Here is a 26,894-nt window from a genome sequence, read left to right on the forward strand (position 1 = left end):
GGAATAACTTCACCTGAGAGGAGTTGTGTAGTTTGTTCACCTTCACGTTATCGTAACAACAGTCTGGGATGAAACAGGTCTTGTGGTTTGAGCAGGACAGCAGCTCTTCAGGCTTTTATTCAGTTAATTTTAAAGTGTTTGTATGTTGGATTATATGACTGTGTGCACTGAGATGGATTTATATCAGTGTTTATAACTTGTGTACTGGAATGAATTAATATTTTTATATCAAAGTTTGACTTTTTAATGAAGTTTTGATGTTGCAGCTAAACTGTTTGACTCCTCTGAAGATTTTCTTCTTAAATAAACCTCCATCAATGTGATATTATCTGAGACTTCTGTTTTTTTTTATTGCAACTGTGATAAAAACGCCTACAGGGGGCACCAGACCTCCGTACTGGTCCTGTCCTGCTGGTTTGATCACCCTTTGTCCCTCTCAGAGGCTTCCTGCCAACCATGACATCACTGCTGTGTGTCCCCTCTCTGCTGTCACACAATGGACCACACAAACACAAGAGGACACACCAGTGATGTAACTGTTGGACTGTTCAATCATAATTACTAACAAAAGAAATTCTCCAGAGTGAGGTAATTATCCAACTTCTAAATTTATCATTCCAGAGAACACAGTGTGGTGATTGTATCACGACAGCACGACCGAGGCGACGTGACATTAGTGGAGGGAATTAAAGTTGGTTGCTTGTTGTTGTGCAGCTGCATGTTATATTTTAACCTCGTATATTTTTAGCTCAACCAACTCACCAGCTCATCACTCTTAGTGGTGGAAAGTATCTCAGGGCCTGTACTTAAGTACAATTTTGAGGTACTTGTACTTCACTTGAGTATTTCCAGCATTTGATGCGACTTTATACTTCCAATCTACTACATTTCAGAGGGAAATATTGTTCTTTCTACTGCACTACATTTATTTGACAGCTTTAGTTACTTTTCAGATGAAGATTACATTTCACACGTCTATGAGTTGTTAACAGCTCCACCAAATAGTGATTTTTCCCTCTAAACTTCTCACATGCTTTCATTTCAATAAATGTTCAAATGATCCAATATTTCAGCAAAAATCAATTAGAGAAAAAGTCCAAAAACTGAAAACTGATTTGTGTATCAGAACTTACTATTAATAATCTAATGATGTCATATATAATAATATATCAGTCAGAGGGACCAAACCACTACTTTTACTGCAATACTTTAACTACATCAAGCTCATAATACTTATGTACTTTTACTTAAGTAGGATTGTTCATGCAGGATTTTAACTTGTAATGGAGTATTTTTACATTGCTGTACTGGTACTTTTATTTAAGAAGTGAAGTATAAAGTAGCAGTACGTGGAAATACTCAAGTAAAGTAAAAGTACCTCAAACTTGCACTTAAGTACAGTACTTGAGTAAATGTAGTTATGTCGACTTGTAATCTGTTCAGAATACAACCTGTCATCTATTTGTAGTGTCCAGAACTTCAACTTTCTTGATGAAAGTATGAAACAGTCGAGTGAGAAACTGATTTTTTTCTGTGATTTGAATGAAGTGATCCTTCAAAGATCCTCTCCTGACACCTTTTAAGACTGTTTAAGACTCTGCTTTGAATAATCATTTGCTTCTGATATGGCTTTAAAAAAAAAAAAAAAAAAAAAAAAAAAAAAAATCAGAATCCATGATTGAGTTGCGGTTTCACAAAGTTACTCGTCAGTACTTCCCCCCCCCCCTCAGTAGATGAATGAAACAGACTGCACACGCATCATTCTGCACAGTGAAACTCAAACGTCCAACTGAAGGAAGAAGAAGAAAAACACATTTTTGAGTTGAGTTTTGAGTCCCCCTCCCCCCCCTCCCATCACTCAATCAAAAAGAGAGAAAAGAGTCGACACATTGCAGTTATCTGAAAACTTTAATTTATTATATAGCAAAAGTAGCTCTCTTGTGCGGTTTGCCATCATCAAGCAGTCTGAACACTGTTCTGAGAACATTCGTTGAGCTGGTAGTAACTGTAGGATCCCTCCTGTTCAGCATTTACTCACCACTGCAGCACCACTCTGAACTCTGCACACCCCCGAGAACACGAACCTGGAATAACAGCCTTTTGAAATAATCATCTTTTCTCTCAGAGAATATTAGTACGCTTCAGTGACTAGGTCACTTTAAAGTATTAAACTCCTAGGAGTTAGTTCGACAGTTCACTAACTCCAAAGGCCAACAACCATGACGAACAGGGGAAATGTCTGCTACAACAGAAGAATTCAAAGTACCACTTAACAGAATGAATTCAAAAGTCTAATAAAAAGCATTCAAAATGCTTTTTTTTTTTTTTCAAATTAAAGATATGGTATCAATTCAAATCAATTACATTAAACGTTTTGATGATTTAATCAACATAAAGTGTTATAAAAATTGCATTGCGTTTCCTGGGGCATAGAGTTAACAGTACAAAATAAAGTAAATAACAAAAAACCGTAACAAAACACAGTCTCTCTGGTCCTTAAGCATGTTCAGAACACTCTTAGGTTTTTGGAGGAAGCGGTACGAATGAACGCAGTGCAGAGCGTCAAGACTGACGGTCCTGATTCCACAGTTCTCCATCCCTGAAACTCAACTAACTCTGAAATACTGGATGAGAAACTGACACCAGCTGTTGTGGAGGAGGGGGACAGAAGTTAGAGAGGTGTGACGAAGTAGTCCGCAGGTTTCTGGTAGGTGTGTGCTTGCTGGTTGTGTGTTTGCATCTGTTCCTGCTGCTGCTGCTGCTGGATGATCTGCCGGACCTCCTCCTCCAGCTCCGGCGGGATGATCAGCTGGTCGTCGGGGTCCGGCTGGGCGGGTGCGTTGAAGTAGCCGCCCTGCTTTCTGACGGGGACGTCGCCCGCCTCCTCTATGAGGTCCTGGCTCCTCCCTTGGCAGGCTACGGAGCCGTTAGCTCGAGCCCTGCGGCCCAGAGTCCCTGACCGAGCCTCCCCGCTGAGGCAAGGAGAGGACGGAGGGGCGGCGGGAGACAGGGAGGAGAGGGGGAGAGGCGAAGGCTCGTGATTCGAGGCGACGGATGGAGGAATGCTTGTGCTTGAGTGTGCATGAGTGTGCGTTTGGGGCGCGGTGCAGTCCCGGCCGTGCAGACAGTGGACGTCGGCCTCCACTTCCACGCGGCTGCCGTTAGAGAAGACGCCGGCGATGGGCTCCTCGTCCTCGCTGTCCAGCCCGTTGTCAGACAGAGCTCCGGAGAACTGCCTCTGGAAGTTCCCACCTCCGCAGGCGGCTCTCCGCACGCCGGCCCGCCCCGGCAGGTTCAGGTGAGACGTCAGAGGTTCGGTTTGGGGCGGCGGCTCTTCCGAGGACGCCGTGGAGCCCACCTCGCTGCTCATTTCGGACGTGCTGAACTCGCTGCTCAGCTCGCTGACTGTTCCTGAGGAGGCGGGCGGCAGCGGTATGCCGTCGCCGCTTGCAGAGGAGTAAGGGTGAGCGCCGGCGTGTGCGTGCGCACCCGGGCCGGGGCTGGGAGGCGGAGGCGGCGGCTCGCAGAAACAGCAGCAGTCTTCGGTGATGCTCAGCTGCACGACGACGGCGCTGAGGCTGTCGGAGCAGCCGTAGCTCTGAGCCAGAGTCACCAGCTTCTTCGCGGCGGCCAGAGCGTCCGGGACGTTCCTGACGGCCTCCACCGCCTCGCTGGGAGACAACATGTCCCACAAGCCCCGGCTGCCCAGGAGAAAGAACTCATCCTGCGGGGTGAGCGTCACCGTGGAGACGTGGGGTCGCGGGGTCACAGATGGGCACAGGAAGGAGTATCCCATAATTCTGGTGGAGTCAGTTACACCACTGACTTTGTTATCCTGCAGAGAAGAAGAAGAATGTAATTTATGTAACTAATGATTATTTTTGTAATTAATTCATGTATTGTGATTTAATTGACTTGTTTATTCAGATTTTCTCTCGATCGTTGCTGTTTTCTTGTTAATTACTGGATGATTTTACATCTTCAGGCCACAAAAATGACTCAAATTAAACAGCCTGAGGGAAGAATTTTGCATTTCTTGAACTGGTGATATCTTGTATTTATTGTTATTAATATAACATATCTTATAATATCTTAAAGCTGTGACGAGGGCTTGCAGTAGACATCTTTATTTTAGGGGGTCAGAAGCCAAAAAAGGTTTGGAACTATTGATTTAGTCGATAAAAAGTCATCTTTAAATTGTTTTGTATTATGTAACCAATAGTCCAAAACCAAAAGATATTTCATTTACACTCACAAAACAAAGAAAAACAGACCTTTTCACATTTTAGAAGCTGGAACCAGCAAATGTTTTGTATTTTTGTTTCATAAATTGAAATATTTATAAATTTTTTGGAATATGAGAGAATGATGCTGGCCGTTACCTCGGTGATGATGGCATTATGCTGCCGGACTCTCTGGTACTCCGGCTCCTCTTTGACAGTGTGGATGGTGGAGAGTTGCATAGCTTTTCCATCTCGGCACAACACAGCCTGGCACCTTCCCACGTTGGCGGCCTTCAGGGTGAAGCAGCTGCCGTGCTCGCCGGGAGCCACCGGGTCGTGTCTGATGTGACATAAAGCCGCTGAGCCGCCCATCCTCTGACCCGCTGTACCGAGTTTCCTGCGGGAGAGAAACACAGAGCGTTGTTCTCAAGACGAGCGTGTGGAACCGGATCGTTTTCTTTCTGCGTGTCGTTCGGGGAATCGATCCGCTACCTTTGCATGGTGAGGAAAGTGTTGGTCATGTAGTCTTCCTGCCTCTGGCCCCTGTGTAGCTCCTCCGCTAGCACGTCTCCCATAGTGCACTGCAGCAGATAAGGCACCTCGACGTTCTTGTCTCCGTCGAAAACTCCGTACAGGGCCTCCCGGATCCCGCAGAAGCTGTCCAGGGCCAGAGCAGCCACACACAGCCTGAGAACAACAAACAAGAAAATCCAGCGGTTATCAATGAATAACCAGAACGACGCTGCCAAGAAACACACATGCGGTCGCTGCCTTCATCTCAACCTGCCTTTAGTCTTTATTTATACGCCTGAACGGTTCAGTGACTGCACATCTGCAACCGGTCCAGAACGCAGCAGTAAAGCTCGTTTTTTACGACTTGCTGTCCGACCACGTCAGGAACCAAATATGTTTATAGTTGTTCCAAAAAGCCGCAATCAAAAAACTCTGGTTCCTCTCTCTCACCTCCACGCAGCTTGCAAGCTGATCGCTGTGTGAAGTGTGTGTGTGAACGTGACAGAAAGCCCCTCATCTCATCAGCCTTTGGAAATATGGTGGGGTTTTCCGAAGCTATTTGATCATCTGACAGACACGTCTGGAGGAGTGTACTGGCCCCTTAAGACTACCGACCAACTCTAGATCCTTAAAAACACATTACTGTGGTCCTGGTTGTAATGCAGCTGCTTCTACTGCATTTTAAAAAAAATATAAGATCCTGTTCATTACATTTGAGACCTGCAACAGTTTGGTTCTTGTGTATTTCTGATCTTAAAATTCCATATTCTCTGAGGACAAATGATTAAAAAAAAAAAGATCCTGCATAATGTCCAAAGTTCAAAACCAATACATTTTATTGACAACATTTAAAAATGTTTTATTGACTGTCAGATGGGCACAAACACCTCTCAGCTCTGCTGACCAGGAGCTTTTAAAAGTTCTGGATCAAACTTTAACTGTTTAGCTGAGTCACTGCTTTCTTTTTACAAAAACATTTTTATATTAATCGCCTTTCTATGATTTGTTTTTCTGCTTTGATTGAGCTTTTTATTTTATATCTAACAGTATTGTATTTTAGTGTATTTTCAGTGTATTATAACTGTAGTTTGGAAAAGGTCTTAATAATCTAAATAAAGTTTACTGTGTTGAGATCAGCAGACAGACAGATATAGAAACAGATGAGCGGGGGGGACGAGTCGACTGACTTGTTTTTGACTCCGGAGGCTTCTGTGTAGCCGTGACTCCAGACCGCAGGAGCCCCGTGACTCTCGCTCACGCACGGAGCAGAAGGGGACGGATCCACCCTGAAACATCGGATATTACTGCAGAGAGGAGGAGGAAGAGGAAAAGAGGATGATTTCATGAGTCGGCAAGTCAAATAATTAATCATTTTCAGAGATTATTACGACAGTATATTTCAGTTTCCATACTTGAGGAGCTCCAGGCTCTTGTGGTCCAGGTTGAGACGGGGATTTCCTGTGAGATCCAGCTCCTGGAGCTTCTGAGGAAGCGACTCCGGCAGATTGATGTCGGTCAGCTCGTTGCAGCTCAGATCCACGCACTGAGAGAGAACGAGACAGATGATACGCTGATGAGCCTCAACGACCTCATGATTTACACACTTTGATGACAGGATGCTTTTTATTGAATCTTCATATACCTCTATTTTAAACTTCAATACCTTTTCTTATTGTACGACCATGTTAAATAAAGCATAATAGGAGGATGATCAAGGATATTGATCCACAAATGTAATAACTAGAGTGCAGATTTTGCAGATCTCAGGAATGTTGCATCAGACTTATAAAACTGTTTTGCACTTTCTAAGTAAGTGGAAGCTTTGGTACTTTCTCGAGGCTTCCCTCACTAACAGTAGGTTGTTTGTCCTCCGACTCTGGGTGGAAACATTATTTCACATGTTAGCTGCATTGCCAATATTTTCGCTACTGTTTGACTCTCTTCTCCTGTCTCTACTCTGTGAACTGCTCGTGTTTCAGGAGTTTGTTTTCTCCTAAGTTGTTCTCTTTCACGTTGTAGTTACTGAATTATTATTTTATTTTCCCCAATTCCACTACACACACACACACACACAGACATACATACATAACACACACACACACATTGATGAAAACTGTCATTTGGATTCAGAGAAAGGCAGAGATTAAGGAGTTACCAGGAGATTACAAAGGATTTCCTGATCTGGCCGAACCCAATAAAGACGAACACAGAGGTAGAGACAGACAAAGAGATGAAGGGACAGAGGGGAGCTTGTTTTTTTTTTTTTGTCATCAAACTAGAAGGACGCTGATTTTTACCTTTAATTTTCTGTTACACAAGAGACACTGCTCAGGAAAGTCGTGATAAAACTGGAATCCTCCACCTGTGCACCCGATTCCTGCCTCCTTTTTTTTAAAAACATTTTTAATCAAGTGTCTGAAAAGGTCATAGTTATAGTGCTTTCCCTAGTTAGTGCTAGTTAAGCTAACTTAAAAAAAAAAAGTAGCCTACACCCATCAACACCCAGACTATTCTCGAATTAGAAAAGTTTCATTCTGGTTTTCTGGCTTATTATAGTACACACATCCTTAGAAAAGTAGTTGATGATACTAGGATGAACCTGGTTGCGGTTTTTGACATTAACAGATGATCATTTGTTCAAAATACATGTGGGATTCCTCAAGGTTCAAGTTCAGAGCCACTACTTTTTAATCTGTTACCCCCTTGGTGATGTCATCTCTTTCCACAGCTGTTCTATGACTAAACAATGTGGCCACAACAACAAAAAATTTTAAGCTGAGGAAGACCACTACGGCTAAATAACCACATGTATCAGACCAACCTTGATCTCAGGCAGCTGGAGGACCTCGGGGAAGGCGTTGATGCAGTTGGAGTGGGCGGAGAGCGTGTGCATGCGCTGACAGTTCAGGATGGTGGTGGGTACGGCTCTCAGTCTGTTGCCGCTCAGGTCCAGCTCCTCCAGCTGCTCCAGTTGTGCCAGTTTACTGCAGGAGGAGGAGGAGGAGGAGGAGGTACGGTTATATCAGAGCGCCGGCACTGCAAACTTTATTTTGGAGCCACATTTATCAAACTCATCTCTTTTGTGACCTTTCTAGAAAGGGAGGCTGTGATTTGAGACTGGATGATAAAACAAAGTGTACCGTATTTTTAGGATTTAGACAACTCATAAAAGCAAAGGAATGCGAGTAAATGTGAGCTTGGGTGGCCCTCGAGCCTACAATTAAGTCCACAAAATTGGATGATGCTCTTCAGGAGGAGCTCCAGATCTCAGACTCAGTGTGTTTTGGGAAGCTAAACCTCTTAACTAGACTTTTGTAAACTCTACTAGACCACTACTTGTAGGGTGACGTTGCGTCTATGTGTGTTTTCTGTTTTTTTTATTTGAAATTTGTCCTTCAATGCAGCACAATTCAAGGTAAATAAGCAGTGTAGTTGTTGGCAGGCTCTGATCATGTGTGGTACAGTATTTTACCTTGCGGTGAAGGTCTGCAGCTGGTTGTAGGCGAGGTGAAGCACTCTGAGGTGGCCGTGTCCCGTCAGGAGAGGGATACACTTATCTGTCAAGTTGTTATTGGTCACATAGAGCTCCTCCAGGCTGCTGAAACTGTCGTCCGATAGGCTGGCCGCAGGGAGGTTCTCCAGCTTATTGGCCGACACATTTAGGTATCTCAAGCTGTGATGAAACGAAAAAGAACATTAATTTAGTGCTTTAACAAGTGGCGTAATAAATCAAAGACACAAAGACAGAAAGATGAGAGGAGTGAAAAAGACGTTACGGAGAGCAAAACAAAGGATATTTGTTGTGTTTACCTCTGTGCTTTGATGAACAGGTTGTGTGGGAGCTCGATCAGATGGTTGTGTTGGAGATCCAGGACCTCTAGCTGCGATCTCTCCAGCCTCTCAGCCAGCCGACACACATCGTTCCAGCCTGCCAGCAGCTTTCTCAGGCTCCCACTGGACAGCAGCCTACAGTACACAAACAACAACGCCAGCTCAGTCTCTCTATGTGTGTACTGTAAACCAGTAACATCATCGCCAGTATTAACTCTGTTTTACCCTGATGATACGTATGATGCTACAATCACCTGATTTTCCACTGAGGAATATTCGAGTTCACTCACAGTTCACAAGTTTTGCTTGTACAAGTGTCCAAAGTCAGATTCAACAAACTCTTAACTGCACAAACTTGTTGTAAATCGTTCTTATCAGCCTGATGAACGTCATCTGTTCATGGGATCTGATCATTAGTATAAATAACTCCCCTAAAACTGCCATATAAGGCGACCTGTTACGCTCCGTTTGTAGGCAAGTTTCATTCACAAAAATGTCACAGCAGTTTCACAATGCAGAGCTTAAAGTCCTGCTTCAAGAAATCAGTAGCATCAGAACGTCGAGTATCAAAGAGTTGGCAGTGATATGGTCCAATTTTTAGGCTTTTTTACTTCTTGTATAATTAGATATCTAGAAATCAACTAGAAATCTTTCCAGCTTTTGTAAGACTGTTATTTTATTTTGACAAACTGTAGTGTTAAGTCTTAAATGTATCTGACAATTAAACAAATGAAAATCTATATATACACTGCAGCTGACAGGAACAGGAGGTCATATTATACTGAGAAATATGAGCTTTTTATGTTAATGTGACTTATAAAAACGGAAGCTGAAGGGCAACGAGAACGCTGAGCTTTTAAGTTTCATCATGAGTCATTAATAACACCATCGAGCACTTCATGTTTAACGAAGGAAAGTAGTTTAGAAACATGCACATTAAGTCTTACTGTCTTTATCCTATTGTCAGCTACCACCTGCTGCTGTTTCTGATGTGCTGTGCGTTTATATTTAAATACACTGAAGGCAGCCTGATGCAAGATCCGTATTAGAGAACATCATTTCCTTCTCAAGGGGTTCCTGTTCAATTACAGAACAGAAACTGAACTATCATTCACGTTTTTGTGTTGGACCGCAGACAGGAAGTTAATTCATTGTGTGTTTTAAACTAGAGCTGCAAAGGCTGATTAATCGATTAGACGATCGACAGTAACTGAATCGATCAGCTACTTCGGCTCACCACTTCCAGAGCGCCACTACCCTTCTCGTCCTTATGGAGGTGCTGAACGGACGGTCAGATGGACGGCGATTGTAGGCGACAACGGAGAAGAAATGCGAGCAAAATAACTCTCCGTGTCCGCGCTGGAAACACAGAGCTGGAGCTTTGACAGTCACTAGAAGCACATCCGTGGCCCTTTGTAAAAGTTTCTGAGTGACACCTGTGTTGTAGCTGAGCTAACGTTAGCGGCTCAGCTTGCTGTTTCTCATGTTAATGTTACTGTCATCAGCCCTGAATATCTTGTAAAGCTCTGAATATAGCACAGCATAGTCGGTTATCGGCCCATGTGTTGTGTTTACTGCCATGGAAAAGTAATACATATTTGGTTTATTAGCATGCCGTCTCTTATCAGATATGCTAACGCTACCAGCAGCTCTGTGAGAGGCACAAACTGAGGCTACAGTTAGCAGTGTTCTGATATTTATACTTGACAGCGTTTCTTTTCTGTGAAACTGATGTACTGTTAATAAATACTATACATTATCTGACTATTAAATACTAGTTTTTGAAAGATTAACAGCGGGAGGAAATATCTATATCTATTTTTAGGGGCAAATGCAACTGTAGAGCCCTGCTGCCGTTAGAAACTGAGTACAATTAGCTGATAATTAGTCACCTGGTGTTTCTGTAGTAGTGACAAAACGTTTAAAAATATACATATTGGCAGTTTGAATTAAAAAATGGGGTGCGTTCCCTGCATGAGTTTGCTGCGTCCTTTCAGATTTTAATGCGTTACAGATGCAGGATACGAATCTATCAACAGCACTGACATAATCTAAAGTTTACTGTGTTCAGATCAAAATCAAAGTTTCAGATCAGAGACTTTTTCAATTATTCCAAAGACAAAAACGCCAAATTTCTAAATGTATTACTGGCATTTTAGGAACCCGTTTGTGCACTATTTATTGGTGAAAAACTTACTGTATGGGCAGCTCAGTAACAGAATTGTGGTTGATGTCTAAAACTTCCAGTCTGCTGCTCTCACACACCCAGTCAGGGACACAGTCCAGCTTGTTCCTTTAGAGAAAATAAATACAGCATCAGCATCCAGCTCAGAAAAAGCACGTATCCTTCTCTTCCACACTGTAAATATGACAGTAAAGCGCCTTCTTACCAGGACAAATCGAGAACAGTCAGATTCTCTGGCACCGGCTGCACCTCCAGCTGTTTCAGCTCTACAAACACAAACATAACATTCCTGACTCTTTATAGACTGTGAGTGTGAATGGATATACAGTGTCAAACATGATCTGTTTTACATCCATGCAACACATAATAAGTGCTAGTACCGTTGTGTGCAGCGTGCAGGCTCTTGAGGGCGTGACCGCTGACTCTGAGGAGGGAGAGAGTGTTTCTGTCACAGCGGAGGAGTTCCAGCCTACAGAGAGGCCTGACATCCAGCTCCTGTAGACCAGTGTCCCTCAGGTCCAGCTGGACGATGTGGACCAGCTGCTCCGTGTCTCCTACTGTCACCGTTTGAAGCCGGTTCAGCCTGGACAAGAGAATATGGACAATGACGAAAGAGGGTAAGTCTGTCAATTTACAAATCAATTTAGAGCTATATTAATCACCAACTATTTTGATAATCTATCAATCATTTTTAGTCATTTCTTTAAGACTATGTCCAAATTCTCTGATTCCAGCTTCTTAAATGTGGATATGTTTTAGCATCCTGGGCTTTAGGAAAGAGTGACTGACATTTTCTGACATTTTAAAGACCAAATGACTAATCGATTAATCAGAAAATAATCATTTATTTCAGCTATAATTTGAACCCTTATTGTTTTGGCCACAAAAATAAAGAAGAGTCATGCTAGCAGCTCTTTGCTTTGAGCTAAACGGTAATGTTAAATAAACCTCTAGCATGCTCACAATGACAATTCTAGCATATTGATGTTTAACTGGTATAATGTTTACCATGTTCACCATCTTAGCTTAGTGCATTAGCATGCTAACATCTGCTAATTAGCACTAAACACAAAGTACAACCAAGGCTGATGGAAATCATTAGTTTTGCAGGAATCTGGTCATAAACCGAAGTATTGGATGAATTAAAATTTTGATCTCATGATGGTTAAATGGAAAAGTCTGGGAATCAAAGTCATTAGAATTCATCCTCTAGGGACTTTGAATATCTGTACCAAATTTTACATCAATCCATCCAATGGTTCTTTAGATATTTCAACAACCAAACATGTCAACCTCATGGTGGCCCTTGCGGGAAAGTCAGAGGATCATCAAAGTCATCAAAATTCATCCTTTGGGGACCACAAATGTCTGTACAAACTTTCACGGCGATCCATCCAACAGTTTTTGAGTTATTTCAGTCTGGACCAGGCTGACATGATCATCTCTGGAGCCGCGCTGCTAGCATGGCTCCGGAGGCTAAACTCAACTTTAATTATTTAGCTGTAAGATTTCCAAATCCACAGGACAAAAAAAAACAACACAGAGAAACACAGAGCACATTTTTTCCTGCAGCATCTTGACAGGTCTTATATTTCAAACCAGCTTTGTTCCAGTATTGCTTCTAAAAAGATCTGCGTCAGTGCGGATGTGTTTACCTGAGATCTATGTGGCGAGCAGGCAGCCACTGCAGCCCCGCCATATTCAGGACAGAGAGCTGGTTCCCTGCCAGACAGAGTCTCTCCAAGCCTCTGAGCTTCTCCAGGATTGGAGGGACGCAGCTGAAACAGTTGAAGGACAAGCCCAGGTAGGTCAGGCCCTCCAGAGAGCCCAGATCCACAGGCAGAGAGCTCAGAAGGTTACCGTCCAGAAGAAGAGTCTGCAAGCTGAACACAAACGACATTATTCATTCGATGCATGAATGATATAGAACACAGTAAAGCAGTAGATCTTTTATCGTCCGCTTGAAAAATAACAAACAGACATTCTGCTGGTAGACAATAACTGAGCATTTGACCCCGAATTCCCAGTCGTGCAGGGAACAGCATCAGCATGATTCTGCGCTTTGTTCACCTGACAAAACCTCTGTATTATCAGGACGGGAGTCTGGTGCTCGGCCTGCTGTTCACTTTAATACAGAGAGAAGGATTAATCTGCACTGATGGAACCACAATGATGACAAACTCCTGTCTGATATCTCTGTCAGCAAAGTAAAAAGGTCACCGAGGATACATTCTGCTCTTGGCCAATAACCTGACAAATTATCGTCATCATTAAAATCATCATCATCAATAACCGAAGCCCAGAGGTCGACATTTTCTTTTCAGCCTACTTACTTGTGCATGGTTCCAACTTCTGCAGGCAGAGACGAGAGACGATTTCCAGACAAGTTTAGCTCTGTGAGGGAGGTGATGTCACACAAGGCCAGAGGAAACTCAGACAGAGCGTTATTTGACAGACTGAGGCTTCTCAGTTTACAAAACCTGAAGAGAGGGAGAGAGTGAGAGAGAGGGGAGGGGCAGGAAGAAAAAAAAGGGCAGACAAAGAGGGACAAAGATATTAATCTCTCTGTGCTATAATCAGACTCTGGCCTTCTTCTGAATTTAGGCACTGACAAAAACAAACTTGTGAAAACTTTTTTTTTTTTTTTAAGTTGCGTAACACCTGTGTGATAAACAGGGAAAATTACCAAGACGGAAGCCTGCACAAAGTCTCTCTGCATAAAACATACAGTACAAGTGCTATTTAAAACTAAATGTTTACACGACTAAAAGATTTCACCATAACAATGCAGCATGTGGTTCAGGTAGGAGCTGAGTGTGTGTGTGTGTGTGTGTGTGTGTGTTTCCTGGCTTTCCTAACGCAGTTCACCGAGGGGCCAGGGTGAAAAGCTGAGCCGGACCCACGTCCTTCCGAGGGAAAGTCACAGGAAAAACACATTCCTCAAAACACTGCCTGGGAAGTGTGTGTTTATGGAAGGACAATGCCTGCATATACTGTATACTCGTTTTTCTTTCACAAAAATGTCACAGTCTTCATCTGATGTTAAGAAAAGTGGCAGGAAAAGATGCCAAAAGGGGAAACAGAAAGGTGAAAGTGTGTAAGTGTGCATGTTGCACTGTATCGTGAATGGATAATGCAGTTCGATTGGTGGACCTCCAGCCATTTAGTCTAATCTGACAACATGTGACTGACAAGTATGAGATCACTAAACATGACTTTAAAGGTGCAGTGTGTAGGATTTAGTGGTGTCTAGCGGTGAGGTTGCAGATTGCAGATTGTCACCCTCCCCTTTCAAGCATGTACGGTGGCTGCAAAACTTGTTAAAAAAACGTGAAAGGCCTTCTCTCTAGAGCCGGTGTTTGGCTTGTCCGTTCTGGGCTACTGTAAAAACATGGTGGTCCACCATGTTGGGCTCCGTGGATTAGGACCTGCTCCCTCTGTAGATATAAAGGACTCATTCTAAAAAGGTAACGAAAACACAACTTATTAACTTCTTATTTGCAGGTGACTACACACTAATTAAAACAGACTTATAAATATTATATTCAGTTTCTGCCAGATGCCACTAACTTCTACACACTGCACCTTTAAGTCTTGCAATAAAGTAATAGTCTGTATACAGGCCCTGTGCTGATGAATACATTTTCCGCCGGTGGAAGAAAAAGACGTCAGATGCTTTAGTTCAGTTATTCTCAAACTGTAGCAGAGCATGAACGGAGATAAAAATGTTAAGTGAACTAAAGCTGAATCAATCTGAATCATAGAAAATCAAATCAAAATTCACATTATCACAAAACGACATGTTTAATACCAAATGAACAAAGAAAAAAAACAAAGCAGGTGATGCTCGTCAAGCCAACTGAAGTCAAGAAAATATGACGAGGTTTATCTTGTTCTTGAGTTAATTGTCAAAGTAGCGGAAGAGTCTTGTGTCTTTTGTGTTTAAAAACTCTTGGCAGCTTTGGACAAAGATTAACTTGATGAGAATGTTCTTTTTTTTTTTTTAAAGGTTCAAACATCATTTTAATCACTTCTAGCCGCTGTTGAGGATGTTCATTTGGTGAAATCTACAGATTTCAGCTTTAAATATGACAGATTACAACCTTATGTCAATGCTATTTTATGAAGTCTGATAGCACTCAAGTTTGGTTCCTTTTTTATTCCTTTTTGTTAAGTTGCAGTTTATCTCATATCAGCTTGATTTAGTCCAGTTCAAAGAGCTACTGAGTCCTTGTTTGATGATCTGTGTCATTTCCCTTTATTTTGCAGTGTTGTACTATTTTGTGTGGGACAGAGCGCCTGTCTAATTGCAGCTCACTACCCTCACAATGGGGAAGGCCTTTCCTACATAAGAGGAACGTGACGGCAGGGACCAATTCAACAAGCTGACCTGGAAACCACGGAAGAGCCTTCTGCCCCGGAGGTCAGGTGGCTGGATGTGAAATCTCTCATCTCTACTGTAGCTGGCTTTTAATCATCCAAACCACACAGCCTCCCACATACACACACACACACACACACACACGTCATGTGTAATTTGATCTAAGCTGCTTCTTCTTTAGACCATATGGTAGCTCCCCAAGACGGTAAAAACCACTGAGGGACATTCCACGTCCAAAGGAAAGAATGACAAAGAGGGAAAAAAAAAAAACTGCTTTTCATCTGTGGGCTCCTCCTGTTGACTAGTTTCCTAAAACACAAAAAGGATAGTGTAGACCCCGTCTGAGTGCTGGTGATAGAAAACTCACCTGGTGAGTGCTGGAACACCTTTGTGCGGGGACATGAAGTTGCTTTTGAGATTGAGGTGGGTGAGGTCCTGGCTGTAAAACAGCTGAGCGGGCAATTCCTCTAGGCTGCAGCACGACAGGTCGACTGAGTTCACTCTCTGGGATGCAATCTGACACAGTGGGAGGGAGCGACAGGACGACATGATGAGCGACTTATGACAACGACCAAGTCCACAGCAGGCAGTTAAGTTGTGTAAAATGCTGATACGTTGAACTTGAATTTATGAAAAGACGTAAAAATGAAGCAAAGAGCGGTACAAACATGGCAACAAGAAGGAGCTAGAGCTTACACACACACATACACACACACATATATATAGACATACAGTATGTATAGTCACACACCTTTGAGGCCGTCCTGTGCCAGCGGAGGTGCTCTGTGTAGGAGTCGTAGCTGATGTAATAGGTCTGGCTTTGAGGACCAGCTGAGCTGAGAGCCAGACAGTGGCTGTGTCTCCTCACCTCCTCCACCTGCAGCAGGGAACACATTTTAGCTTCCTTGCATCTTTTCTTTTAACAAATCACCTGTCTAACCAGCCTAATGTATGACTGTGCGTTTTCCAAAAGTATGTTGAAATGAATGTTTTATTTGCTTCATTCAGTGCTTCTTTGGAACTGGTTCATATTGCACCTTATACTTCTGCAGATTAAATCTAAATCAAATTTAGATTGTGAGGTAATTTTGTTGTTTTATGTACAGGTGTAAGGGTGTAGACAGTCATGAGGGAAAATATAACCAAACAGAATAAAAAGGAGACTGTACAAGACAGCGACTTCAGCCTCAATCCTGCATCAGCCAGTAATAACTCTGATTGTTATATTCTACAATCATACTGGAAATACAACACAACCAAATCAGATGGGCAACATGAACCAATAAGCATAACGTCATTACTGATATGTTTGTTAGCCTATATTATATAGTCTGACTGATAAAGGATATTTGAGGCCGATACCAGTATTTGAGAGTTTGAAAAATCCATTATGATACATCAGCCAATGTTATTTTTCTTGACACAACCCATAACATGCATAAAAACATTTTTGATAGTGTTATCTTCATTTTTTTTACAACTACAAACAAGAGTAGGACGCTTTATGATTGAAAAATAAACTTATCTTTGGCATTTCTGTACTTCACTTTCTTGTCTTTTATCAGCTGACATAAACACACATACTGTTCTATCTGCTATGAGCTGATATCAGCCTGGATGATTTATCACTCAGGCTGTAGTAGATTATATAAATACTGTAAACTGTATATAAATGTGTCTTTTTTGTTTATGTGGATGGGTGGAGGATTTAAAAAAAATCTTAAACTAAGAAATATTTCACGGTATATTTATATATTTACTGTACAGTAGCAAACAATAGTTTGGACACACCTTCCTATTCACTTGAATGAGGAAGTGTGTCTAATTATACTGTGTTGCTGCCCAGCCTGAATCTGAACGAGGGCCAGTATTTATCTGGCAGTGCAGGATGAGAGCACAGTTGAAGAAGAGGTGATATTTCGTATCTTTGGTCTAAACCGCAGTGAGGAATTCTGTCCCTTGGAGGCTGGTTAACAGGTAAAAGGCATGAAAGCCTTTCATTCAGTACCTTTCCTCCGATGAGAGGGAGGATGTGCATCTTGCCCGTGTGGGCGTGTTTCACGGACGAGACAATGAGGCAGGTCCCGCTCAGCGTGACCTGACGCTTTGACCAGCGGTTCACCGGCAGTGCCAGCTTCCCTTTCCGCACGTTGAACACTCCAGAAAGCTGCACGCGCTCAGTACCTCCCACGCTCCGAGGCTTTCCTGAAGAAAGAAAGAAAGAGAGAGAGAGAGAGAGAGAGAGAGAGAGAGAAGCTCGTTATATGAGTGTAAAACTAATTGCTGATAATCATGAGCCTAGTGATCGGTATACACAGTGATGCTTTTCTTTTCATAATAGCCTTTTGCACAATAAAATAAGTTTATTTTTAGCTCTGTGGGATTTTGTGAATTAACTGCCTCACACTGGATTCCTCTTTCAGAGAGTGAGAGGCACAGAGCTGTGTGGTTATGTAAGTGAATTGTAGCTAATAGCCTGTGGGCTGAGAGAGTGAGCAGTCACTCGGGCGTGATTTGTTACATTAACCCCTCGCTGACACAAAAAGCACCGAGAGTTCAGCTGCAGTCACGGAGCGCCGCGTTGCTCTGTGTGTGTTTGAACCCGTTGAAAGCAACTATACACTCATTGACACAGTATATTCTCTTTTAAAAGTGTTTTCTGCTCTGCGTGTTTCATTCTCTACACTGTGATCACCGGAGAAAAAGAAACACACGAGAGAGTCTGAGCCACTAAGAAGCCTGAAATCAGATTAGCTTGTTATGTAATGTCTTATAACACCAGCATCTAGATCCTCCCTGTCGCCTCCTCTAGTGACTGAAACAAGACATCACTCAAGTTTCTCCACAGTTTCACACCAGGACTAAACAACTAGTATGGAAGAACATGGAGGACGGAGCCTCTATACTATTTGTTATCGACTGAAATGTGTATCAAAGACCGTCAAGTACTGAAAGTCAGCTTCAAATGCTTGACCAGATTCAGAGATTTTATTGACATTTTTTATGATTGCTATACTGTCATTTTACTCTAAACATGACAATATTTTTCACTATATTGTCATGTATGTTTCACAAGAGGAGTTATAGTTTGATAAATACGTCATAAACATCTGAGAAATGTCCTTATAGCTGCTTAACTACATTACAGTTCATTAAAAACAACAAATTAAATGTTTATGTACCAATTTAAATGTGGAATGGGAATGTTTCAAATAAAGTGTTACCAGTAAACATTACTTGTTTACCTTAAGCGAGTTAGCATTGTCATTGTGAGCGTGCTGCTATTAAACTGACGCTGGTTTGTTACATAGAAACATCTGAGAAGTCGTCCATGGAAACTGTTTGAAAAAGAGCGGGAACTTTCAAAGAATACTTGGCAAGTATCACCAGATGGTGATAGACAGATGATTGGTCAGTTCGGATGATTGGTCCGAACCACCGGTAGTTCGGACCAATCAGAGTCACGAATCCAGCTGCCTCGCAAGGTTAGCTACCATTAGCATTTATCACAGAGCTGCTAGCATAGCTGTAAACTCAGTCTTGTTCATTTTCTTTATGTCTAGTGTTTCCCCACAGAGTTTTTTTCAGGCCTGGTGGTACGTGCCAAAAAACCCCTAAACAGACGTCGTGAAGGCATATTGGTGCTGTCAAAAATGTAAGCTTAACACATTTAACTTGTTTTAACCTATTTGTTTGTTATATTCGGGGTTCTTCAACCACTCTGGGTCCCAGCCAGATTTTCAATGTTTGCCTTTATTTTTTTGGTTTAGCTTCAGTTGGACCAACATCAACAGCGTTTATGCTTGAACTAACTTAACTCAAGCTTTCCTCTCATCTACCCCTCTCACTTCTCTATCATCCGCCCCTCTCACTTCTACCACTTCTTTATTTCTCCCTTCTTCCCCATCTGTATTTCTGCTTGGCTCCAGAGTTTTGGAGAAAATCATTAATATACTGTATTTGGTTGTCTGTCCTCCACGTTAGAGCTTCTTCTATTCTTAGGCGGCGCCATGCTTACGTTAGCTAAACTGCATCCCATACACACGTAATCTCACTCTGCAAGTCATTTAAAGGGGACTCTGATGGCAGTGGCACTCAAACGGCGTCAAGAGTTTCCTAGAAAACGACACAGAGGTCGACTCAAGTTGACTCCCAAACACAAATTATTATTCATTTCCAAATGAAGGGGTATTTGGTGTTATTTTTGGCATTAAAAACTAAGATTTTTTTTGGTCTGGCGGGGGTTCTCTGATGTCTTAAGGGCCTTAATCTTGAGATTAAAAATCGCTTTTTTCCAACAGATTCTTTGCCAAAATAGAAGCACAATTATGTTACGAACTGATAGATTTCCAACAAACTGAAAGGTCAAGAAAAGAGGAAAAACATACCGTAAAAGTAAGTCATTATAGCACACAGTTTCTGCAACTTTTCTTATCCATCTAAGTCCTTAAAATGTCCATGGATTATGTTTAAAATTCTTTTGGATGACTAATTTTTTTGCTTTAAGCCTCATGTTTTTTTGTAGTTCATTCCTAGATGAGTGATCTGCCCACATGCAAGCACCTTTTTTAGAGTTCTGAACGTACCATCAGTTCAAATAAGAACAGAGACTCCTGAGAGTATAAAACCTGATGATATAAACAAAAATACAAAAAATGATTGAAGCTACTGTTTATGCCAATTGGTGATTTCATGTTACATGAACAACGGATAGGTGATTATATGGTTTTCTCTATTTCAACTGCCCGAATGCAGAAAGCTTATGAGTCGTCAAATGTGACGTAAATCTATATAACTGATAACTGATTCTTTCAAATACACCCCATTTTAAACTAAACAATAACGTGGAATGTGTACTGTGTGGGTCCACCCTTCCCTGGGCGGTGCAGGCGAGACGTAGGCGGGTGTAATATATACACACATACATGCCCTTTCCTTCCGTCTATTTCTCTGAATGGGGAACATCCTGTCTCTCATCAAGTAACCAATAGTTATTTCCTGCTCATTTCATAGTGAGACGTTCTCGGTGCATCTTATCCTTGACCGGCCCCAGAATCCAAAAGTCTTCATCCATGTTCCTTATTAGCAGCAGTTTCAAAGACTTTGCTTGAGGTTATCTTGAATTTTAGCTGGTATTGTGTGATGGCAACACCGCTGAGACCAAAATTAGAAGTTTGTTTCTCGCAGCTTGCGTGTATTTAAGCGGTTTTGGGCACAAATGTCAGACGAGTTTGTTGGGTAAAGTATTTTACCTTGTAAAGTAAAGCAAGTGACCTCTGGGTACTGCAGTTCTGGGCTGAAGAGGAGTCTGCTGTTGCGACTGTCTCAAAGAGATCCGAAACACTGAGGAGGTGAAATCTGAGTTCTATCAAGGTCACTTTTCTCTTACGGTCAGCACACTGAGTGTCTGTGTTTGTGTGTGTGTGTGTGTGTGTGTGTGTAAGAGAGAAAGAATAGTTGGCAATGTGCATTTAGCCAGAGGGATTATGCTGAGTCAAACTCCTTTGGCTCGACTCTGAACACCAGCATTCAGAAACAATTTATACTGCACATGCTGAGAGGACAGGACGGGACAGTGTGGAGCAAAAAAAAAAAAAATATGACAGAAGTTTGATTTTTAGTGAAGTCGAAACTCAAGAAAACATCTTCAAAATATTATAGATCTGGAGCTGGAGTCAGCAAAGTCTGCGGTGATCTGATCAAAGTGCACTTGCAGTAAAAATGACTACACATGACTCTGCTGAGAATATGACAGTCATCCGCTGCCTTATGACTCATGGATTTGAAAGTAACATAAGGAAGATGATGTGTGAGGTGAGGGTGACTAACCTGTTTTACACATAAAACACTAACGCAGAGGTTTTCGAAGAGGGCTCCGAACGGGTTTCAAGGGAGGCTCCGTGAATGGAAGTTATCAAAAGGAGATCAGATAGAATAGCCTAAATGTGTGTGTTTTGGTTAGAGAGATAGCTCAGATTGGGAAGAATTGTTCTGTTTTTCCCATTTTCCCAGAGTCAGAAACTAATAAATGCCTTCTGACAGACTTATTTATGTATCTGGTGTAGTCTGAAGTATGTCATATAACAGCAATATCAGGCTATCTTGGCTGGATTGTTGAGTGTCTATGGGATCGAATAACAATCATGATCCCATAGGCATCCAGGAATTGAGCAAAACTAAGCAGGAAAACCGGTGGGGGCTTTTTTCCAAGTTTTGTCTGAGGGGAGGCTCGCAGTCTCAAGACTCTGCACAAAAGCGAATGAATCTAAAATAGCTCACAGCTCAATGGTGCAAGCTATGTAAATGTGACATTACTGGTTTCTAATTTGGTCCAGAATCTTATCTTCTGTCGTCCTTCAGTTCTCTCTGTTAGGTGTCTGTATTAGGATATCCTTTTATCCTTTAAGTTGAGATAACTGAGGTTCAATATGCTCTTGACCTACCTCTATTTACCCAATGTAGAGACTACACATTTCACAACACAAAAACAGAAAAAAAACAGCTAAATAAAGCATGTTAATGTGGTTAACTTCATTACTTAGCATTAGTCATCAGGCTATCAAGCCTATAGGGATTGGTGGACTTGCTTGTCCGCCCCCTTCTTTCTTCTAAAACAGCTTTCCTACTTACAGAAATGCACAATAGTCTAATCACAAACAACTTATCAGTTTATTTACATGTTTCAGTATGTCTATGTGAATGAGAAGTCTTAAAGTAACTAGGATAATGGACATTTGAACATTTACAAATCCACAACAACTGGGCAAAGTCCATCTGCTGGTGACGATCATGTGATACGATCAAAAGCTCCACAACAGCTGCTGGATGGACCTTGTGGTGAGAATGTTTTGTGAGCTACTGTTTCCATGGTCAAACTTTAAACCTCAAAATATACTTAAATACTAGGTCAATACTCCTGAACATGGCATTAAATCACTAAAGGCAATATGTGAACTTATTATTATTTCATTAAAAATTAATGGAGATTCAGCCGAATGCGCTGAGTCGCAAAACAGATCTGAAGGCTCACGAGGGAAGATGACAAAATACCTCAGTTTATTTTTTCCAGACTTTTCTCTAATCTTTGTTATCGTCTTGTGAATTACTGGAGTTTAACTTCTTGGGGCTCATAAACTTTTTAAAACAACAATCCGAACAGAAAAAATAATCACAAGTTGGCTTTGCTTCGTTTTTAAAGGGGTCACAGGCCACAAAAGGTCAGGACCGGGCGTCTTAGATGACTTGCTGTATGACAATTTTTCCACAAGTCATCGTTATTTGTATTATTTATGTTGAAAATCTGATTTCAGCAATGTCATGCTTATTTCATTCCATGACGCCACCGCCGCACTGTAACTGTGTTCCTGTCACGAAGGTAGCGCTTCCACTTCGCTGTCACACCAGCCTCTCGCTGCTCGTTTTCATGGCTGCGTGTTTGTCTGCGGCGGCTGGAAGGGCCCCTGCGTCCAGCGGCATAACTCTACGTCACGCTTTGTTCCTCTGTCGTGTTACTGTGGGAGCCAATAGAGGGGAGGAGAGGGGAGGGGGGGGGGGGGGGGGGGGGGCTCTCCATATAACATTTCCAGGGACGAGACAGAGGAAAGACAGACATATTTTTGCACTATGTATGTTTAGTAATAGTATATCTTTGGGCGTATGCTTTGTAAAGTCTACATAAAAGGAGCCACTCTTGAACGCTCTTGAAAGAAGACTTGAGCATGACACTTATCGAATAGGATTGAGAAACTTCCAGCATGTTAATTCTAAAAAATGTTATTTTCTGTTTCTTCCTAAATCATCACACCATCAGCTCCTGACTCTTTATCCTCAATATCTTTGTTGAGGGTGTAAAAAAACAAAAAAAACAAGGTCAAAAACAATATCCAGTTGTGCTAATCCCATAAGAGATCATGGCTGTTTTCCCATCCTCTTATCCTGCTTTGTCAGCAAAACAGGATCATTATCAATAACAACAAAAAAAACAAGAGAACAAGAAGAGAAACAGGATCCATAATGTGGTTACAGTTTGGGTCTTTGGCGTTTGCCGAAAGATCACACCTGTTACCTCCAGATGTGTCTCCCTACAGGGCCTACAAACAGAGGGGTTGGGGTTGGGTTTACAGGCACAACACTGGTTATTGTCCCCGCACGACAATTGAATACACTTGTTTAACAGTTCGACTGACCAAACACAATGACAGCACTCACGGTACACTGAGAATGGATGAACAATGAATGAGCAGAGACAAGCCGAGCACGACTAAAGTGGCCCGGCTGTGACTCGCGACTAGTGGCTTTCTGACAGCTAAGGTACACTATGATTGGAAAATAATGATGAATCTTATCCAGAAAAAAAAAAAGTTGTTTTGTACTCACCGAAATAGAAGCGAATCAGGCAGCCGATTTCTGGATTCATCGCCTCTTCCTGCACCCTGCATGGGTCTTCAAACCCCAGATTAATGAGGTACTCGTTTAATATCTGCAGGGGTTTCTCATCATCTCCCAGCCGCCGCACAGCTCCACCATGCAGCTGGAGAAAGAGGGCTGGGGTCGGACTAGTATTGATGGGTTCTGGCCATTCTCTGCTCCCCTCGGGGAGCTCCGGGTCAGGCTGGACAGATGCTTGGCTGGTCAGGGGCCGGGTCTGAGAGCTGCTGGAGCATTTGGAGGGGGGACTGATTAATTTTGGGGAATCTGCGCTATCACCAGCTTCATTGTCTTGTGTGCTTGTCACTTGGTTGGAAGCATTACAGGGGTCTGTGGTGGTGGTGGTGGTGGTGGTGGTGGGAAGGTCTGCAGCAGAGTTGCTGGTTGAATTTGCCGGATCAGAATTGAGATCTACTTCGTCTGAGGAGCTCTCAAATGGGTCGGGTCCCTCTGTGGCGCTGTCACAGTTGGGGCTCAACACTGAGGAGTCTGTGCCCAAACCCAGCCCGTCACTCAGTGAGTCCCGGTGCTCTGTGCTTCTGGGTCCACTTGGGCTGAAGTCCTCACAGGTGCTGCTCTCCATATCTGACCCCGAGTAGACTCCATAACAGTCTGCCACACTGAGGCTCAAATCCACCCCGATGTCATTCAGGTAGACCTCTGATGAAGAGTTGCTTGCCGTTTTATCATCCAAAAACAAGTTAGAAGACAGTTTGGTATCAGGATAACACTGTTTAGTGTTGCTGCTGTACTGCAGAGCCTCATTCTCTTCTGCTTTGAGGTTTTTGACATACACACTGTCACTAAGAGTTCTGATGTCATCAGTCTGTCCATTATTATCCTTACAATGATCATTTTGGTCAGCTAAAGCAGTAGTTTTACAGTTAATTCTCAAGACAGCCCCAGCTTTGCTCCCTTCCAGCTTACTGGCTACCTCTTGAGCTGTAGTGTCCGCTGTGCACAACACCGGCCGCGGGTAACAGGGCGTGAGCCAGTCGTGGACGTGAATACAGCCCCGCCGGAGGTCCGATCTCACCCATGATTTATCTGAGGCCTGGAGCTGCTTGGACTGCTTTTGCCGTAGAAAGGTCTTCCTATCCAGGCTGAGGGTGCTCAGCGGCGAGGCTGAGGGAGCGGGACTGGGCGCCTCCGCAGAGGACAACCCGGAGGAGCTGCTGGTCGGCGGAGCCCCCAGCGACAGATTCCTCTTGTGCCGCTGCCGCCTCTTGCCCAGCAAAGAGTTGACAGAAGTGGTGTTGTTGACAGATGTGAGAGTGTAAATGTTGGCTGTTTTCACGGCGGGTATGTTCATATTTTTGGCCGCGCCGCCGATAGCGTTGGCAACTTGGTTTTGATAGATCCCATTTCTTATCGCAATCTGGAGAAGGGAGGTGGCCGCCAGTCCCTTCCCGAAGAGCTTCGCCTCAGCGCCGCTGCCGTCATCCTCCCCGATGGAAGGTCTCTTTCCAGCAGACAGCGGCGTTAACCCACCGGGTTTCACGGAGCTACCGTCACCGTTAGATTCCGGTGTCCCCTGTGGTGTTTGTGAAGTTAAAAGCGCTCCAGACTCGCTTTCCTTCACACGGTCCATCCTGTTAGCTATACAGCGTCAGTTAGTTAGCAGGTGAATGCTAGCCTGCGTTAACGGCTAACGGCTATAGACTTCACGTTAGCTTAGCATGCTAAAGTACTGCGCAGTTCGTCCAAAGAATTGTCCCGCTACATCATCCCATTTCATAATACGCCCGTTAGCTCTCTGACAGGAGCTAACCGGCTCGTCGAACTGGTAAAACGATTTTCTAGTCAGTCGCCATGGAAGCGTTGCGACTGCTACAGTAGAGACCGATGAGAGTGATGGTCAGCGGTGCATCGTGGACAGGGCGGGGTCTCATTGGATATGAATTATGACGCATTCACTGCCACGAAGAGCTCGGAATTTGTAAAGCTATGAGTATGAGTGGTTAAAACAACTGGGAAAGTACCAAGTCTTGTTTTGTTTGGGCTAGAGAACAAGAAAGCCGACGGTAAAAGCTACGTATTATAGTCTGAAATGTTACCATTTGACGCTATAACATGTTTACGTGGCTTTATTAAGTCTCTTTAGGCTAAGGCTTTTTCACCTTAACTCATTACTATTTTCTTTATGTTGTGTGTTCTTTGTTATTAATACTGTAGCACTTTGAGTTTCACCATGAATGGAAAGTGCGGTACAAATTAAATGTATAATGATTATTATTATTATTAAAACAATCGGCACATTAATCGATAATGAAAATAATCGTCAGTTGCAGCCCTAATACAGTGGATCTGTGTTGTCAGCTATTTTGATATTTCATAAATATAATAAAAGAAAAGATGCACCACAATACATGTTGATCAACACAAACACCGAGCCCATTTCTTCTAACTATAGAAGCCACGAATTACGAGCTTAAACGGAGATATGAAAGCAACACATACTACAGTTACGTTACTTAGTTAACTAGCTCAGTTTTCCTGTAAAGGAAGTGGTTTTCCCCGACTTTGTGACCTGAAATTACCTGGTAAATTCATGACATTCAATCTTATCCGAATATTTATTTTTGAGCCACACAGTTGTTGTCAATAAGTAACCACATAAGAGCAGTAACTCGTCTTCTGGCGCCACCGAGTGGGATAAAAACTGCACCACCTGAAGTGGAATAAAGAAAGCACTTTTTCACCATCTACGAGTCAGTGCTTGAAGAATTCACATATTTTACTTAAGTAAAAGTGGCAATAAAATAATATGAAAATACTCCAGTACAAGTAAAAATCCTGCTTTCAAAATAAGTAAAGTAAGTCAAAGTATTATCAGGAGTATGTTAGTAGTATTATCAAAAGTAAAAGTACTCAATATGCAGCAGAATGGCCCCTGTGAGCATTACATTATTATATATTATTTTAATTATTTATCATTGCTGATGCATTAGTGTGTAGGCAGCACTTGTGTAGTGGGTCATGGTGAATTTAAACTACTTTATTTGGTACTTTAATCCACAACAAAGCATAAAATCTGCATATAAAGTAAAGAATAAAAAGTGTAAATTGAAATGTAGTGGAGTAGAAGTATAAAGTAGCAGAAAAAGGAAATAAAAGATATATATACAAGTACCTCAAATTTGTACTTAAATACGGTACTTAGGTTAATGTACTTAGTTACATTTCACCACTGCTGCAAATTATCTATCTATCTATTCTCCCTTATCAGATGAGAGTCTATGATAAAAAAAAAAAAAAAAAAACACATCAATTTGTGTGTCCTTGACATTAAAACGTTGCCTCTTTCTGCTGCCCCAATTTAAAGACCCTGGAG

The 26,894-nt window shown here is 42.4% G+C and overlaps 1 protein-coding gene across 1 annotated transcript; it reads right to left on the bottom strand.

Annotated features, from left to right (window-relative positions):
* Positions 1 to 1,889: 1,889 nt before the first annotated feature.
* Positions 1,890 to 25,458, bottom strand: LOC122988551 (PH domain leucine-rich repeat-containing protein phosphatase 1-like). The gene is made up of 17 exons (XM_044360928.1): positions 23,510 to 25,458; positions 17,142 to 17,338; positions 15,885 to 16,010; positions 15,501 to 15,649; positions 13,086 to 13,232; positions 12,408 to 12,635; positions 11,133 to 11,335; positions 10,958 to 11,018; positions 10,765 to 10,860; positions 8,547 to 8,702; positions 8,209 to 8,409; positions 7,558 to 7,720; positions 6,149 to 6,279; positions 5,924 to 6,040; positions 4,716 to 4,910; positions 4,383 to 4,620; positions 1,890 to 3,835 (listed from the first exon to the last, which is right to left on the bottom strand). Exons 1-17 carry the CDS (start codon positions 25,149 to 25,151, stop codon positions 2,672 to 2,674), a joined length of 5,214 nt encoding a protein of 1,737 aa, XP_044216863.1. The 5' UTR covers positions 25,152 to 25,458; the 3' UTR covers positions 1,890 to 2,671.
* Positions 25,459 to 26,894: the final 1,436 nt, after the last annotated feature.

Source organism: Thunnus albacares, chromosome 9 (assembly GCF_914725855.1).
Source record: "Thunnus albacares chromosome 9, fThuAlb1.1, whole genome shotgun sequence".
Lineage (NCBI taxonomy): Eukaryota > Metazoa > Chordata > Actinopteri > Scombriformes > Scombridae > Thunnus > Thunnus albacares.